This window comes from Aulostomus chinensis, chromosome 20 (assembly GCF_037954235.1).
Source record: "Aulostomus chinensis isolate RoL2024-O1b breed Wild chromosome 20, RoL_Achi_v1.0, whole genome shotgun sequence".
Lineage (NCBI taxonomy): Eukaryota > Metazoa > Chordata > Actinopteri > Syngnathiformes > Aulostomidae > Aulostomus > Aulostomus chinensis.
Genome location: NC_141339.1, coordinates 24,746,784 through 24,763,494, shown reverse-complemented (window position 1 = coordinate 24,763,494; position 16,711 = coordinate 24,746,784). Strand labels below are relative to the sequence as shown.

General features: G+C 50.8%; 2 protein-coding genes and 1 long non-coding RNA gene across 5 annotated transcripts in view; 2 read left to right on the top strand and 1 right to left on the bottom strand.

Annotated features, from left to right (window-relative positions):
- LOC147243435 (NLR family CARD domain-containing protein 3-like) overlaps window positions 1–8,856 on the top strand; it is a 14,244-nt gene extending 5,388 nt beyond the window's left edge. Inside the window, exons 3-9 of one of the 3 annotated variants that reach the window (XM_086190339.1) lie at window positions 59–1,853; window positions 2,227–2,400; window positions 3,478–3,627; window positions 4,773–4,946; window positions 5,152–5,325; window positions 6,091–6,264; window positions 6,601–8,856. In XM_086190339.1, coding sequence (XP_086046465.1) covers window positions 59–1,853; window positions 2,227–2,400; window positions 3,478–3,627; window positions 4,773–4,946; window positions 5,152–5,325; window positions 6,091–6,264; window positions 6,601–6,607 — 2,648 coding nt within the window. In that variant the 3' untranslated portion in view covers window positions 6,608–8,856. Of the gene's footprint in view, window positions 1–58; window positions 1,854–2,226; window positions 2,401–3,477; window positions 3,628–4,772; window positions 4,947–5,151; window positions 5,330–6,090; window positions 6,265–6,600 lie in introns of those variants that run through there. The other 2 variants (XM_086190340.1, XM_086190341.1) reach the window with 2 other exon arrangements.
- LOC147243434 (uncharacterized) lies at window positions 8,612–10,205 on the bottom strand. Its single transcript, XR_015110738.1, has 3 exons — window positions 10,105–10,205; window positions 9,495–9,809; window positions 8,612–9,414 (listed from the first exon to the last, which is right to left on the bottom strand). It is a non-coding gene; the product is annotated as an uncharacterized LOC147243434 (long non-coding RNA).
- allc (allantoicase) lies at window positions 9,990–16,711 on the top strand. The gene is made up of 12 exons (XM_086190352.1): window positions 9,990–10,045; window positions 10,177–10,460; window positions 10,862–10,912; window positions 11,290–11,377; window positions 14,071–14,190; window positions 14,298–14,377; window positions 14,584–14,716; window positions 14,821–14,976; window positions 15,260–15,333; window positions 15,405–15,513; window positions 15,592–15,710; window positions 16,080–16,711. Exons 2-12 carry the CDS (start codon window positions 10,371–10,373, stop codon window positions 16,257–16,259), a joined length of 1,200 nt encoding a protein of 399 aa, XP_086046478.1. The 5' UTR covers window positions 9,990–10,045; window positions 10,177–10,370; the 3' UTR covers window positions 16,260–16,711.

Below are 16,711 nucleotides of genomic sequence, written 5' to 3'. Positions count from 1 at the left end.
AAAAGGTTTTGATGCCAAATGTCTGCTATAACACTGGGTTCCTATTTTCTTCATTCAGAGATTGTTGCTGAATGCCAGCGAGCACTCAAATCTAACCTGCAGAGGAAGTTCCGGTGTGTGTTTGAGGGGGTGGCTCAAGCAGGAAACCCACGCCTCCTGAATCAGATCTACACAGAGCTCCACATCACCGAGGGAGGGGCTGCAGAGGTCAACGAGAAAAACGAGGTCAGACAGATTGAAGCAGTGTCCAGGAAACCAAGCACACCAGAAACAACCATCAGACCAGAAGACCTCTTCAAAGCCTCAGCTGGAAGAGAGACAGCAGTCAGAACGGTGCTGACAAAGGGAGTGGCTGGCATCGGGAAGACAGTCCTGACACAGAAGTTGACTCTGGACTGGGCTGAAGGCAGAACCCACCAGCGCATAGACTTCATGTTCCCGTTCACCTTCAGAGAGCTGAACGTGCTGAAGCAGAGGAACTTCAGCTTGGTGGAACTTGTCCATCACTTCTTCCCTGAAACCAAAGAAGCAGGAATCAGCAGGTTGGAAGAGTTCCAGGTTGTGTTGATCTTTGACGGTCTGGACGAGTGTCGACTCCCCCTGGACTTCCACAACAACCGGACACTGACCGACGCTACCGAGTCCACCTCAGTGGACGAGCTGCTGACAAACCTCATCAGAGGGACACTGCTTCCCTCCGCTCACCTCTGGATAACCACACGACCTGCAGCAGCCAATCAGATCCCTCCTGGGTGTGTTGGCATGGTGACAGAGGTCAGAGGGTTCACTGACCCCCAGAAGGAGGAGTACTTCAGGAAGAGATTCAGAGATGAGGAGCAGGCCGAGACCATCGTCTCCCACATCAAGAGGTCCCGAAGCCTCCACATCATGTGTCACATCCCCGTCTTCTGCTGGATCACTGCGACCGTCCTGGAGGACGTGTTGACCACCAGAGACAGAGGAGAGCTGCCCAAGACCCTGACTGAGATGTACATCCACTTCCTGGTGGTTCAGGCCAAAGTGAAGAAGGTCAAGTATGATGGAGGAGCTGAGACGGACGCTCACTGGACTCCAGAGAGCAGGACGATGATGGAGGCTCTGGGAAAACTGGCTTTCGATCAGCTGCAGAGAGGCAACCTGATCTTCTATGAATGCGACCTGAAAGAGTGTGGCATCGACATCAGAGCGGCCTCGGTGTACTCAGGAGTGTTGACTCAGTTCTTCAAAGAGGAGAGAGGACTGTACCAGAACAAGGTGTTCTGCTTCGTCCATCTGAGTGTTCAGGAGTTTCTGGCTGCTCTTCATGTCCATCTGACCTTCGTCAACTCTGGAGTCAATCTGCTGGCAGACAAACCAACCTGGTGGTCTAAAGTCTCCAGAAATAAATTCAAACTAAAACACCTGTACCAGAGTGCGGTGGACCAGGCCTTGAAGAGCCCAAATGGACACCTGGACTTGTGCCTTCGCTTCCTCCTGGGTCTCTCACTGCGGACCAATCAGGATCTCCTACAAGGTTTGTTGGCACGGACAGGAAGTAGCTCAGACACCAGTCAGGAAATAGTTAAGTTCATCAAGAAGAAGATCAGGAAGAATTTGTGTCCAGAGAGAAGCATCAACCTGTTCCACTGTCTGAATGAACTCAACGATGGTTCTCTGGTGGAGGAGATCCAGCGTCTGCTGGGATCAGGACGTCTGTCCTCAGCCAAACTGTCTCCTGCTCACTGGTCGGCTCTGGTCTTCATCTTACTGTCCTCAGAAGAAGATCTGGACGTGTTTGACCTGAACAAATACTCAACTTCCGAGGAGGCTCTTCTGAGGCTGCTGCCAGTCGTCGAAGCTTCGACTGAATCTCTGTAGGTGGACGTTAGACTGAGCACACATGTACAAGTTACTTTTGATAAATGACAAATACATTTGATGTCCATTCTTCATCCTCTGAGTGTCTGTGGGAAGTTAGAGCCTGGAGAGAACGTGTTTTGATGGGAATGAGTCTGGTGTACCGGGGATGTTGGGCTCGTGTCAGAATCATGACAGCATGACGTCCTGAGCTGGGCTCATTTTTATGTGTTGTAGTTTAACCAGCTTTCCCTCAGATGATGAGAGGAAATCATGGAACGTTTTGCAATTCTTGAGGAGGCTGCTTTACTGGAAGTATGTAGAACAGTAGGAATAACCCCTACCAGAGAAATCCAGCCATGTTGTCAAATGTCTCCATTTCTTCTCCAGGCTGACTGGCTGTAACCTGTCAGAGAGAAGCTGTGCAGCTCTGTCTTCAGTTCTCAGCTCTCAGTCCTCCAGTCTGAGACAACTGGACCTGAGTGACAACAACCTGCAGGACTCAGGAGTGAAGCTGCTGGCTGCTGGGCTGAAGGATCCTCACTGTCACCTGGAAACTCTCTGGTCAGAATGAAAATCTTTCCTTTTCAGGTCTCCATGCTGGCTACAGTCGTAGTCTGAGGCGAGATGTTTTCAGGCGTCCCACCGTCTCTCTCTCTCTCTCTCCCTCTCTCCTGAACATCATGTCTCTTATGTTGTCTGTGTTTACGTGGATGTTTGCATCCTGGCTTTGATTACATTTTTATATATTTTGTGAGTGTCTAGACCCCAGATGAAGACACAGACGCTCAAGTAGGTTTCTACAGCAAGGACAGTTTTTTGGAAGCCAGGTGAAGTTCTCACAGTGGGTGGAGCTCCTTAGGTGACACCAGAGGTGGTTGGTTGAAGGTCACAGGGAGACAGAGGCAAGTGGCTGGATAGCAGACTGCAGCTGAGCTGGAGCAGAGTTGAGGGAGGAAAGCTGGGCAGGCGAATGTGGCAGGGGAGCTCCAGAGATCTGGACATGGAGTCGAGGGAAATAAATTCAAAGACATCGAACAAGAAACAAACTGAATTCTAGGAGCCAGGCTGAATACCACACAGGACCAAGGGACGATCTGCTCTGAGTGGAGGAACATGCTGGTCTTGAAGAGGGCAGGGTGAGGATGGGACTTGATTGGCTGATCAAGATGCAAACATGAGATGAGCAACAGCTGAAGGCCTGAAGGATCTCCTGCTCCGCCCCAACTCCAGACACACAAACACAGAGCAAACACACACGAGGGGAGAGAACAGAGGACGCGAAGGGGAAAAGACACGCTGAACCCTGAACGATTTGGAAACCTTGACAAACCCTAACTGAGGTTTTGAGAAACCTGATTTTGCTGAGTGATGTGGGAATGTTCCCTCCACCCTGAGTCGCTGGTCTCCATGGGGACATGTCCTGTGTGGTGGCAGGGACAGGTTAACACCAGCCAAACCTGAGGACTGGTTTAGTTTTCTTCTATTTCATACTCTCAAAAATGGAACTAATCACACGATTCTGAAAACTTGAAAGTTTTGTATCGGCAACAAGACTCCAAAGTGCTGAATTCTCTTTCTCATCCAAATTTCAATCCGAATCACTTTTGCAAAATTCTGAACACAAATTTTGTATTTTAGCAGCTTTGTTCACCTGGAAAACACTGGCCTTCAGAATGCAAGACCCTTACTGCCAGTTGGTCCAGCTCCTGTCTCACCTGAGCAAACTCAACTGGAAACGCACCACAGAGTCCTCAGGTCTTCCTCAGGTGAGGAGGAAGAGGGTCAGAGGTGAGATGCAGAGGGATTTGATGCGTTGCGTCTTTTGTCCATCAGCAGCGCCACACTTTACCACAATGAGAAAAGGGATTTAATGCATTTGAACATGGCCAAAACATCCATGATGACTCCTGTGAAGGTAGCGTCCGACACGATTCACACTCCTGTTTGATTGATGCCCTCAGACTCAAACACACCATCGGTGGGTGTGTAGTTTTGGTGGAATCGTGGGGTTCAGTTGGACCCAAATTGGTGATTATGTTGTATGGTTTTTGTCAACACATCAGAGTGAGAGGTTTTTGCGGAGGGGATTTCTGGTGTCACTTCTTATTGCTGTTTTGTCAGAGACATACAAGTCTTTTACAACCCACATGGAGACTCAGACTGATGGACGGATGGTGAGAGCTCATTAGCACTTGTGGTGGATGGTGGTGGGCAGGCCAGCTGAGTTTGACTGGCAGTGTGGCGGCTGTGGGTGAGCAGAGGGGCAGGCAGGCGTGGCTTGATGGTCCATGGTATGAGGGTTAATGGGACGGTCCTGGATGTGGCGAGGCTTCTGCAGACAAGAACAAAGGTATTCGGATTAAGTCCTCAATAATGTACAGTTTGTATTAAAACAGTTTTTAGCATCAGCTCAGTTTTGGCTGACTTAAGCACCACCTGTGTTGATGGGAAAACTGGCAGTGAGTGGGGAAACTGGGGAGGGGAGACTGGGAAACATAGGAAAGACAAGGGAGCGCGCTGAGGGGATGATGTCACAGGTCGGTCGATAAACGCTGCCATTAGGAATGCCCTCTCCTCCCTGTTTGTAGGACTCATGTTCCATAAATCTGTGAATGATCTATGAAGAAAGTCATCTGTGGAAACCTTCCACATCTTTGGAACTCAGAATGCAGAAAGATCCAGCAACGCGTTTTCAGCTCAATGCCAATGGGGACTGACGGCTACCAACAGTTCAACTGTCCAAAAATGTCTTCTTCCTAATGCAGACACCTGTTTGTGAGCACTTGAAAGTCAAAATGCACTTTTTTTAATCATCACAAAAAGCAAACAATACAAATTCAAATACAAAAGCTAATCAAACAAAAAAATAGAACGGCTACATCATTGAAAGGTCAGTTACTGACGCCATGTTGTCAAATGTTGTCATTTCTCAGGCTGAAGCAGTGCAACCTGTCAGAGGGAAGCTGTGCAGCTCTGTCCTCAGTTCTCAGCTCTCAGTCCTCCAGTCTGAGAGAACTGGACCTGAGTGACAACAACCTGCAGGACTCAGGAGTGGAGCTGCTGGCTGCTGGGCTGAAGGATCCTCACTGTCACCTGGAAACTCTCAGGTCAGAGTACAGCTCTCAGTCTGAGCTGCACCACCCTTCTGAAGGAGAGTGGACCAGCGGTGTCTCATGGCTCAGGCTGAGTTTAAAAACCCTTGAAAAGTTCACGTGTGAATGCTGATCATGAAACAGAAAAGTAGAACGGATCTCATCCCTGACAAGTTGGTTGTTGACGCCATGTTGTCAAATGTCTCCATTTCTTCTCCAGGCTGACTGGCTGTAACCTGTCAGAGAGAAGCTGTGCAGCTCTGTCTTCAGTTCTCAGCTCTCAGTCCTCCAGTCTGAGACAACTGGACCTGAGTGGGAACAAGCTGAAGAACTCAGGAGTGAAGCTGCTGGCTGCTGGGCTGAAGGATCCTCACTGTCACCTGGAAACTCTCAAGTAAGAACACAGCTCTTATCTCATCACGCCGCTACGCCAGCGACAGTTGTGGTCTGAGGCGAGATGTTTTCAGGGTGTCCCTCCATCCGTCCCTCTCTCCCTCTCCCTCACCTTTGGCACAAACGTTGATGATGAACTGATTTGATCTTGGAGGTCAAAGGTCACTTGGACTGTTAGTGAAACAAAATTCAAAAAGAAATCCACTTCTGGACGAGTATGAACTGGATTACACTGCAGTGTCTTGAAAATCAGACACTGAGGAACTTTGAAACATCAGAAAGTTGTGATCCTGCTCGACAGCTGACAGACGTCCCCAGCTCAGAAAGTGTTAGAGCACTGAAGGATCTATCCAAAGAAATGTATCAGGCTCAAAGTACTACATGGTCCAGGAAGCTCATCGGTGAATGGCTGAACTGGGACACCACTCAACAAATGACACCAGAGCAGAAAGAGCTGGGGATTGTTGAGTGACACAGAAGTCTGACTGATCAAACCAGATTACAAGAGAACGGTAACAAAGATGGGAGGGGTGAACTCCCCCATTGAAGGGTGTGAGACAAGAGGAGCACGAGAAGTTGCGCTGGATCGGTCTGAACCAGCGGTACTGGAACGTCCTGCTAACCCGTTAGCTTAGTTACTGAGGAAGCTGTTCTGTACGGGGCCGTGGTACGACACCCTTTAGCCTCGTGAAGACTATCAACATCTTTGTGATTCATGTTACAGGATTTTGTTGATTTTGTTTAAACTCTGTTCTTGTAACTGCAGGCTGGTAAGATGTGAGGTCAGAGAGGAAGGCTTTTCTTCTCTGGCTTCCGCGCTGAGCTCCAACCCCTCCTACCTGAGAGAGCTGGACCTGAGCGTCAATCATCCAGGAAGCTCCGGGAAGAAGCGTCTGTCTGCTGGACTGGAGGTTCCTCAGTGGAAGCTGGAGACTCTCAGGTAGGAACATAGAACCAGAGCTTCAGCTCAACTGCAGATGCAAGAATGTCCTCAGAACTGTTTCAGCCATATTTGCTTGGCTCTGGTGTTTGATCACACCTCAGAACACCAAGAGACTCATCTCTGACAAACACACCTCCACTTTCTTCCTTCTGGAGCATTGCTGTGTCAGTCATGATGTTTGTGTTACCATGGCTACTGAGCAAGGCTTCACATGAGCCACAGTGATGGAATAGAACTCTGACCTAAGTGAGCCCGGCTTTGCCTTGGCCTGGCTCGATCAGAACCCCTCAGCTGTGAGTGATAAGGACCACTGCTCTGTTCTGTTTCCACCAGGTTTTGACCCCTGTAAGATCCTTGAACGTGACATGAAGCTGTCGAGTTCCTCGCTTGAAGAGAAAATTCGTCTAATTCCGGCATCCCAGTGTCTGAGCTTCCCCAGAGACGAGGTCACAATCAAGGTCAAGGAGGTGAGCTGGGGAGCACCAGAGGAACAACTAACTCTGACTGTGGATGTCATGTATCACGCCAGTGCCTCGCCTGGGATTAGAGGGGCGGGGCCATGGGTTGGCTGATGTCATCAAACCATCCTGACAATCTGAATATGATCTGCCCCAAACGGCCCAACCCGACCCGACACTTCAAACCAGGTGGTCAACGGTGCTGAGCCTTTGGTGCCGTTTTAGATGTGAGTCTTTCAGTGTCGTTGGGGTTCTGAAGGTTGTTTCAGTGACTGTGTTGCTTTCAGGGTTCCTGCTTCAAAGACCAGTATTTTAGTCAACTGGAACCCGGGTTCACTGTGGGGGGGCACGAGGATCAGTTCTGGGTCTGATTCTCTTTTCTGTTCATGTCTCCTCTCGGTCTTCTCCAAAGACACAATATCAGCTCCCGTCGTACCGCTAACAGCTAGTTAGCCACGCAGCAGCTACAGTGGCTGGACGATGCGCCCTGCTCTCTGCTGGGATCCATGTGGGATTGTGTTCACACCACGGGCGAACCACACCAGAGGGCAGAGCAGCTGAGCAACTTCTCAAGTATGAAGTCACTGCTCACCTAAAAATCTGGACACTATAAGCCTTCATGACACGCCCTGAATTATCCTAGTCCCTTTCTTTCGGGTATCAGTGGAAAAAAACAAACCTCTTTTCTGATTCCAAGTCAACCACAACTCTGCTGCCGGGGTTGACCGGGATCCAGCACACATGGTCATGCAGCATTACTGGCGTCCTCACTGGCCCCCCCGTCGCTTCTAGAATTGACTGAACTGCAACGAAATGCTTTGACGTGTGAACTCAGGCTCACTTCATAAGCACTTAAAAGTGCTTTATAATTCAAGGTTATCATTATTAACTATTATTATTATGATTATGTTATTGTTATTATTATGTTATTGTTATGATTATGTTATTGTTATTATTATGTTATTGTTATTGTTGTTGTTGTTGTTATCATGCGCGTAGCCCCAGTGTTTTTTCTCTCTGTCTTTGTCTTCGCGTCACATCTCATCAGAATCTTGAGTGGTGTGGAGCTCAAGATTTCTCCAGATTCCTCCGTGAACGTCACTCAGGTTTGTGAGCAGAAGAGGAAACTTACAGTTGCTCGTAAGTTTTAGTGTCATGTCGCTGTTGGAGGTGTGATCAGATGGCGGCGTGCAGGCCCGGATGACAGGAAGCTTCTGCTGGGCTCAGGAGAGCGAGCAGGAGGGACACGTGAAGAGACAAGTCTCCATATGAACACGTGACCCCAGATCGTGAATCTCAGCCAGTTCAGCTTGAAACTTCAAGTGTGTTCAGGGAAAACAGGTCGAAACCTAAATTCCCGCTATTAGGAAAGACACAACAGGAACTAATTCAGCTTTGTACAAAGGGCACCCTGTCTCAGTGGCTTCCCGAGAGACACTTCCTTGCTTCTTTATGATACTGATAATCCAGATACATGGGAGTGTGGATGGGTGCTCATATCAAGGCAGGTGCGTTCTCATGATGATAACAGTGTGACCTTGAATGAACTTCTGTTTGAACATAGTGTGACAATAAAACATTAAACATTATTTTCTTTTATCAAAGTGTCAGGTCAATGCCACGTCCTTGCTGAGTTCCTGTAAATCAGCTGTTTGCTTTGCTTGCAGTGAAAGCATTTGGATCAGGACCTGCTGAGCTTTATTTTGCCGTCTGTCTACTTTTTCTTTTTTTTTTTACAACAATGGCCTTTAGTGTGAAGTGCACTTGTGTATGGGAGGAGTTCAGTATCATGACTGGAGAGTCTGTGATCGCACCTTTGCTCCATGCCGGAGCTCCGGCCAGTGAGAGGTCGGCAGCATGGAAGAACATTAACATTCTAACTCTTGTAAAGGATTTTATTAAAAACCACTTAAAACCTGCCAAACATCGAATCTGCTGCCATCAGTCCTTGATGTTGGTGCTGCTGGCTGTTGGTCACCTGACCTCCCAGTCCAGTTGCTGAGCTGCTTCCTGCTCGCTACAGTTCTGTCGTCTAGTGGGCAGATGGTAGAACTGCACCTGGAACATGAGCAGCATCTTCCCTGCTGTTTCCTCTGTAGGTTGAGCTCAGAAGAGGTCAGCAGGTCCGACTCCTGCCGGACGAGTCTGCTCATGTCTGACCAACACCTGCGTCACTGCTTGACTTCAGCTCCAATGCTTCTCTGGGGAAAGCTTTTTCTCTCAGTGAATCCAGTTTTGGCGTGATTATGAACGACATTTCAGACTGCAGTTTCATGGCAAATGTGGTGTCATCACTCAGCCAGGAACCTCCCTGAGCACCGTTCCACGATCCCAAACTTAGAACAGGAAAGGACCTTTACGCCCTGAGCTGCGCCTGTGCGTTTGTGGATTTCTGCAGAGGTTTTATTTCTGGTCACAATCATCATTTCAGATACCTGGGTTGGTTGGTGCCCGGCGCCTGGTTCTCATGCACTGGGTTTCGATTCCCCAGCTGTCCGCGAGTGTTTCATCCACTCAGCTGAGCGACCTGTCCTCCCTCCTCTTCATTTTAGCTACGTTAGCACGATAGCTTCTTGAAATCTCAGTGGCCGGTTGATCTCCGGTCTTCCAGTCTGGCCATGGCCGACCTTCATCTGCCAAACCTGTTGCTCTAAGAGGACAGTCTAGAACTCCTCCAACCAGCTGTGGCCTAATGGAAAACATTTGTTGATATTTAGTTTAAACTGTAAAAGGAAAACCAGCAGAGATGATGAAAATTTCAAGTGAGACCTCAAATTCAGCGTCCACCATCGCCAGCCTCCCCTCAGCAGTAGCCAGGTGTTCAGAGGAGAACACAGGTGAGTATTGACTGTTAGCCTAAAAGACAGAGAGGAATCAAACCTCACCGGGGGAGGCCTGAGACGGGAGGGGAGGGACAGGCACGTGTACTGCGGCACGCCACCGTCCTCAGGGAAGCTCAAAGGTTGTGACCACCTGGACTCAAGATGCAAGTTGCTGATCAACTTGCAACCGGACAGAGCCGGTCTCAGCCAGCTGAGTCCAGGCCGGTCCGGTCCATACTTGAGAATGACAGCCAACTCTGACCTGCAAAGCACAGAATCGAGATGAATAACACGTCAAACGGTGCGTGATGTTTTGTGTGTCGTGCTTCGGTGTGGAGCTGCCAGCAAGCGCCGCTCTGGGTGGCTCAGCTCCTCGCACCCTGGGACTTTGTGGTGCCACTGGGAGATTCTAAGGTCCCTGCTTCTGGATTTTCAGGTGACGTAACTGAGAAGAGACTTCTGACTCAGTGCTGATTAGAAGAACTGGAAGTAACTGGTGTAAGTTAACACATAACCTCCACATATTCAGCGTTTCTCACCAGAAGGGAATCACCAACCTCAGCTCCGTCACTGCTGGGCTCCACGACGCTCACGGACTGCGGTCTGATTCCCTGTTGTGGTGTTCTCAGCCTGATGGAGTACTGGACCAGAGAGGAGACACCGCAGCGTGACATCATGAGGTGACTGACCTCTGGCTGTCTGAGTAAACAGTCCGTGAACTTTGTCCTGGCGCCGCTTGCTCAGTCTCAGCTCGGCAGGACCAGCACAGCTCTCTGCTCGTGATTCTAGCAGTCTGAGATCAGAACCTCAGCTGAACGGTGCGATGGCGGAGAGAAGAGCAGCAGGGACGGCGCCATTGGAACCGGACTTCCTGCAGTTTAATGATCTGGCCTGTGAGACAGTAGGCGGCAGGGTGAGTCACTACGTCACCTGCACACGCTGCAGGTGTCAACTTCCAGAACACTAGGGGGCGCAAGCAGCCAGACTTCCCTCAGTTTCACCTTTTAATGATATTTAATCCACGAGTTCACTTGTAAAATACGCAACATATTTTTAATTAATAATAAATAACAAAAAATTCACTTATCAATTCAGTTATCACAGATGAACAGCACAACACACTGCCAACCAACATGGAGAGCCACACCAGAAGTACCGTAACCATGGTGACAAGCCCTCACCACACTCACACTTGGATGAAGCGTAGTAGCAAAGCCTCATCCCTGCATTTACTCGTCACAAAAGGTTTTCAAAAGTCTCTGATAGCAGCTGCTTGTGGTCATGTAATGTGTGTGTGTGTTTGTGTGTTTCCAGGTCATTTTTGCATCAGACGAGTGGTTCGCTCCGGCCGCCAACCTTCTGAAGGTGCTGCAGCGCTCACGCACCAGAACTGATCAATAACTGATAATATCAAGTCTGTTATTTTTCATCTGACTCTTTTTTCTATTATTTCCACAGTTTAGTTTTTATTTCTGTGTATGTTCATGATGGGGGGGGGGGGCATTATGACACGCCCCCTCATTAACATATGTGGAAAGAATACAGAAATAGATTAAGATAGAAATAAGAATTAATTAAAGAAATAATTTGTAAAAATCCAACCCTTTTGTCAGGCGTGTTTCCACCACACCTGGATTGCTGCACACCTGTATTTATTCATGATGTTGTCAGTGTTAGTCCTCCGTAGCAGGAGCTGCTGCCCTCAGGCCGTTCAGTCTTTACATCATGTGACGTGCACGCAGAGGGATCCGCCACGGTTTGAGGCTTCTGCCTTCACGGAGTTCGGAAAGTGGATGGACGGATGGGAGACCAGACGGAAGAGAACAGCAGGTCCAGACAATCAGGCGCTTCAGAGCTGATTCACTAACAACATGTAACAACAACAAGAGTCGATTTGTTCCCTAAAATGACCGAATATTTACACCAATCTCACTGTAACAAGGTAACAAGCTAACAAGCCTCACAGTGAGTTAAGCTGCAGAAGACCAGAGCACAATTATAGATTTTGACACCTTGAAATAATGTTTTCACGCCTCCTGATCAACCCTCTGATGAAAGTCCTTAAAATTTGCGTATTGAATTTGCATGTTTAATGTTGAATCGGGGCTGCACGGTGGAGCAGTGGTCCTCACTGTGGCCCCCCATCAAGAAGGTTCCGGGTTTGAGTCCCGGCTCGGGCGCGGGATCTTTCTGTGTGAGTCTCCATGTTCTCCCTGTTCCTGCTGGGTTCTCTCTGGTACTCCAGCTTCCTCCACAGTCCAAAGACATCAAGAGGGGACCAGGTTAATCCAGACTCTAAATTGACCGTAGTGAGTGTGAATGGTTGTTTGTCTCTGTATGTTGGCCCTGCGATGGACTGGCGACCTGTCCAGGGTGAACCCCGCCTCTCACCCGTTGACGCTGGGATAGGCTCCACCCCCCGGGACCCTTAATGTGTAGGAATAAGCGGAAGATGACGATGGATGGATGTTGAATCTGCTTCAACCTCATGCCGGGGCTGTTTTATGAACTCTTGGGTTCATTTGATGTGAAGCTTTTGTCGTCTCCTCAGGTCTGTGTTTGTGTTTCTTGTTGAAGTGTCTTTGAGCTCCTCAACCAGCTTGAGTCTTCCTGCTGCTTCAACTCTTCAGGTCACCTGACTCTTCTCTTCACTCAGTAGATGGATCCAAACCCTCAGAGGTCATTCAGGAAGGTCACGACTTCTTCCCCAATAGTCTCAGTGACGTCATCATGTAGTTAGGTTGGTCTGGCAGAAAGTGAGAACGTACCATCTGCTGCTGCGACGGCGTGACTGACGCGCCGGGATGAGGGATCAGGGAGAGCTGATTAGTTAGTGGATCAATAATCGTATCAGCCCGTCTATGAGTGATGGATCCACCACCATTGTCGTTTACAATAAAACCACGATGGCTGATGGCTCAGCATCGGCCTGTCAGTCGCATGACTGTTTCCCAACCAATCATGTAGTTGAGTGACTTAGAGAAGATGCGCATCATCAAGAAGCTGCTCTGGGGTGAGGGAGGAGCTGGAGTCACTGGGGTGAGGGAAGAGCTGGAGTCACTCTGGGGTGAGGGAGGAGCTGGAGTCACTGGGGTGAGGGAGGAGCTGGGAGGAGCTAGAGTCACTGGGGTGAGGGAAGAGCTGGAGTCACTCTGGGGTGAGGGAGGAGCTGGAGTCACTGGGGTGAGGGAAGAGCTGGAGTCACTCTGGGGTGAGGGAGGAGCTGGAGTCACTGGGGTGAGGGAAGAGCTGGAGTCACTCTGGGGTGAGGGAGGAGCTGGAGTCACTGGGGTGAGGGAGGAGCTGGAGTCACTGGGGTGAGGGAGGAGCTGGAGTCACTCGGGTGTGGGAAGAGCTGGGAGGAGCTAGAGTCACTGGGGTGAGGGAAGAGCTGGGAGGAGCTGGAGTCACTCTGGGGTGAGGGAAGAGCTGGAGTCACTCTGGGGTGAGGGAGGAGCTGGAGTCACTCGGGTGAGGGAGGAGCTGGGAGGAGCTGGAGTCACTGGAGTGAGGGAAGAGCTGGGAGGAGCTGGAGTCACTGGAGTGGGGGAGGAGCTGGAGTCACTGGGGTGAGGGAAGAGCTGGAGTCACTGGGGTGAGGGAGGAGCTGGAGTCACTGGGGTGAGGGAAGATCTGGAGTCACTGGGTTGAGGGGGGAGCTGGAGTCACTCTGGGGTGAGGGAAGAGCTGGGAGGACCTGGAGTCACTCTGGGGTGAGGGAAGAGCTTGGAAGAGCTGGAGTCACTCTGGGGTGAGGGAAGAGCTGGGAGGAGCTGGAGTCACTCTGGGGTGAGGGAGGAGCTGGAGTCACTGGGATGAGGGAAGAGCTGGAGTCACTCTGGGGTGAGGGAAGAACTGGGAGGAGCTGGAGTCACTCTGGAGTGAGGGAAGAGCTGGGAGGAGCTGGAGTCACTGGGGTGAGGGAAGAGCTGGAGTCACTGGAGTGAGGGAGGAGCTGGAGTCACTGGGGTGAGGGAAGAGCTGGAATCACTGGGGTGAGGGAGGAGCTGGAGTCACTGGGGTGAGGGGGGAGCTGGAGTCACTCTGGGGTGAGGGAGGAGCTGGAGTCACTGGGGTGAGGGAGGAGCTGGGAGGAGCTAGAGTCACTGGGGTGAGGGAAGAGCTGGAATCACTGGGGTGAGGGAAGAGCTGGAGTCACTCTGGGGTGAGGGAGGAGCTGGAGTCACTGGGGTGAGGGAGGAGCTGGAGTCACTGGGGTGAGGGAGGAGCTGGAGTCACTGGGGTGAGGGAGGAGCTGGAGTCACTCTGGGGTGAGGGAGGAGCTGGAGTCACTGGGGTGAGGGAGGAGCTGGAGTCACTGGGGTGAGGGAGGAGCTGGAGTCACTCGGGTGTGGGAAGAGCTGGGAGGAGCTAGAGTCACTGGGGTGAGGGAAGAGCTGGGAGGAGCTGGAGTCACTCTGGGGTGAGGGAGGAGCTGCAGCCTCTGAGGCAACCACTTGGTGGCAGCAGGCCCTTCACACCTCCGATACTGAGGATATTCATGCTTGCATTTGGTGTCAAAGGTCATGACTGGTGCCTGGTCCAGCTGGGTGTTCCGGGCCGCGTCTACGGCGTGGAGGTCGACACGTCCTTCTTCACGGGGAACCACTCACCCGCCATGTCCCTGCAGGCCGCTTGTCTGGGTATGAAACTCTCATGTAGTACAAGTACAACTGCAGTATTGCGTCCACTGGACTGGTGGACTTCCTCCTCAAACATGAACTGATGAGAACTGAAACTGGCTCAACAGAGCCCCCCCCCACCTTCACCCTGGAGGGAGACCGGACCGGCATGGCCGTCAGTGACAGTCAGCTGGCTGCTGTTGCCAAGGTAACACCCACATACGCACAGTAATGGAGTTGGGACTGACAGGGGTGTCGCCGTCGTTACGAGATCAGATTTTAAATTTTTCTGATTTCTGATACTGTAATAAAGAATGAGATTTGTTTTGAGTATGATTGACAGCTGACATGTTTGATTGACAGCTGTTGTGACATTTGATTGACAGCTGGTGTTGTGATGTATTTGATTGACAGCTGGGCTCAGAGGCGTGGCCAGAGCTGGTGTGTGTGTCACAGCTGAAGCCTGGATACTCCGACTGCTGTCACAACTACTTCCAGGTCACCTTCAACAGGAGAGTCACACACCTGCGCCTCAACATGTACCCAGGTACACACACACACACACACACACACACACACACACACACACACACACACACACACACAGAGTAATCTACAGTATGTGGTACAGCTGTATTGGTGTGTCCTCAGATGGAGGGATCGCCAGGCTGCGAGTGTTCGGTGTCGGTCAGAGAGACTGGTCATCCGTCTCCGCCAGTCAGGACATCGACCTGGTGGCTCTGACCAATGGTGGGGTCTGCCTCGGGTGCAGCGACGCCCACTTTGGGCATCCGCGCAACATGATTGGTACAAGAGGCTCACATGGTTGTTCCTCAACACAAACCAGAGCAGTTTATTATCTTGATGTTGTTTTCATTTCTTTTGTTCCTGTGGGTGGACTGGTGTCTCTGGTCTCACTGGTGTCTCTGGTCTCACTGGTGTCTCTGGTGTCACTGGTCTCACTGGTGTCTCTTGTGTCACTGGTCTCACTGGTGTCACTGGTCTCACTGGTGTCTCTGGTCTCACTGGTGTCTCTGGTCTCACTGGTCTCTCTGGTCTCACTGGTGTCTCTGGGCGGTTGTGTCTGCAGGTGTCGGTCAGGCCGCCAACATGGCTGATGGCTGGGAAACAGCACGCAGGCTGGACAGGCCCAGAATCCTGGAGGTACCTTTAGCAGGTGACCCTCTCAGTTCCAGCTGGCGCCACTGACACCATGTCCCTCGCTTTCTCTACAGGTGGACAAGCGAGGGATCCTGCAGGTCCCTGGATACGAGTGGGCGGTGTTTCGTCTGGGTCACCCCGGGGTCATCAGCAGCATCGAGGTCGACACCAAACACTTCAAAGGTAGACGGACCCCTCAGCTGCTCCTCCTCCGGAACCTGCGTTTCAGAGCCGAGAAAACGAGAGTGTTTGTCCCCTCAGGAAACTCCCCAGACTCCTGCAGGCTGGAGGCCTGCACTCTGACCCCCCAGGAGGAGGCCCGCTGCTTCAGGACCAGCTGGGATTCCGGGAAATGGCAGATTCTCCTGCCGCCACAGAAAGTAGGTTCATATCCTGTGTGACATCACTGAGATCTTCTGTTAAAATGTGTTTGTTTTTCTCACCACAAACTCAAGATGTTCGTCTGCTTCCGCTTCCCCGTCGTGGGACAAAACCCCCACCGTCCTCTGGGTCGTCTTCTCCGCCTCCACCTCAGCGCCGCTCTGCTGTCATGATTCGTGCTGAAGTTGTTGATGCGGTTTAACCAGCGTTACTTCCTCACATCCTCCTTCTGTGATGCAACTTGATGATGCCGCATCATTTAGTCTCCTGATGTCACAACCTTTATCCATAAGCGTCGGTGTCTTAACGATGCTGGTGCTGCCATCGCCGCCACAGTCATCAACACTTCCTCTTTCAATCCTCTGCAGCTCCGCCCTCATCACACTCATCTCTACGGCCCGGAGGCGACAGTGCTGAGCTCACCTGTCACTCACGTCCGCCTCGTCATCGCTCCGGACGGAGGAGTCAGCCGCCTCCGCCTGTGGGGTCAACCTACACCCGTTGCCAAGACACCAACCAATCAGGGGAGACCAGCATCCAAACTCTGAGACACGACCAGCGGCAGCAGAGTCACATTTGTCACGTGGTGTGTGTGACCTCGTAGAACCCGACGTGCACGTCTGAGCGCTCGAATAAACACGCACACGTCGTCTGGCGTGGCTTCCTAATAAAGTCAATCATCTGCTGTCAGCAGCATCACCAGATTCCTAATCATCCTCTTCTCTATTAATAATCAATACGGGATCAATGACGTCACCGCCATCCTCTTTGTGATGAACTCAAATCAAAATCGACCTGATTTGCTTCAGCCGACATCCCCGTTAATCAAACTGGGGTCCGGGGACCATCAGGGGTCATTCTAGGAGGTCCTCTTAATTTCACTTTTTTGAAAAACCATTGAGGATCGACAGATTCTATCTCTGAGCCGGCCTTTGTGTGGAGCTTAGTAACTAACCCGAACCCTTAATAACTAGAACCATAAAACTAATAAACATTGATT

Coding starts and splice junctions, on each gene's coding strand:
- allc (XM_086190352.1), top strand. CDS start 10,371: ATGGCGGAGAGAAGAGCAGCAGGGACGGCGCCATTGGAACCGGACTTC. Junction 14,977..15,259: donor GCATCCGCGCAACATGATTG/GTACAAGAGGCT, acceptor TTGTGTCTGCAG/GTGTCGGTCAGGCCGCCAAC. Junction 15,711..16,079: donor TTCTCCTGCCGCCACAGAAA/GTAGGTTCATAT, acceptor AATCCTCTGCAG/CTCCGCCCTCATCACACTCA.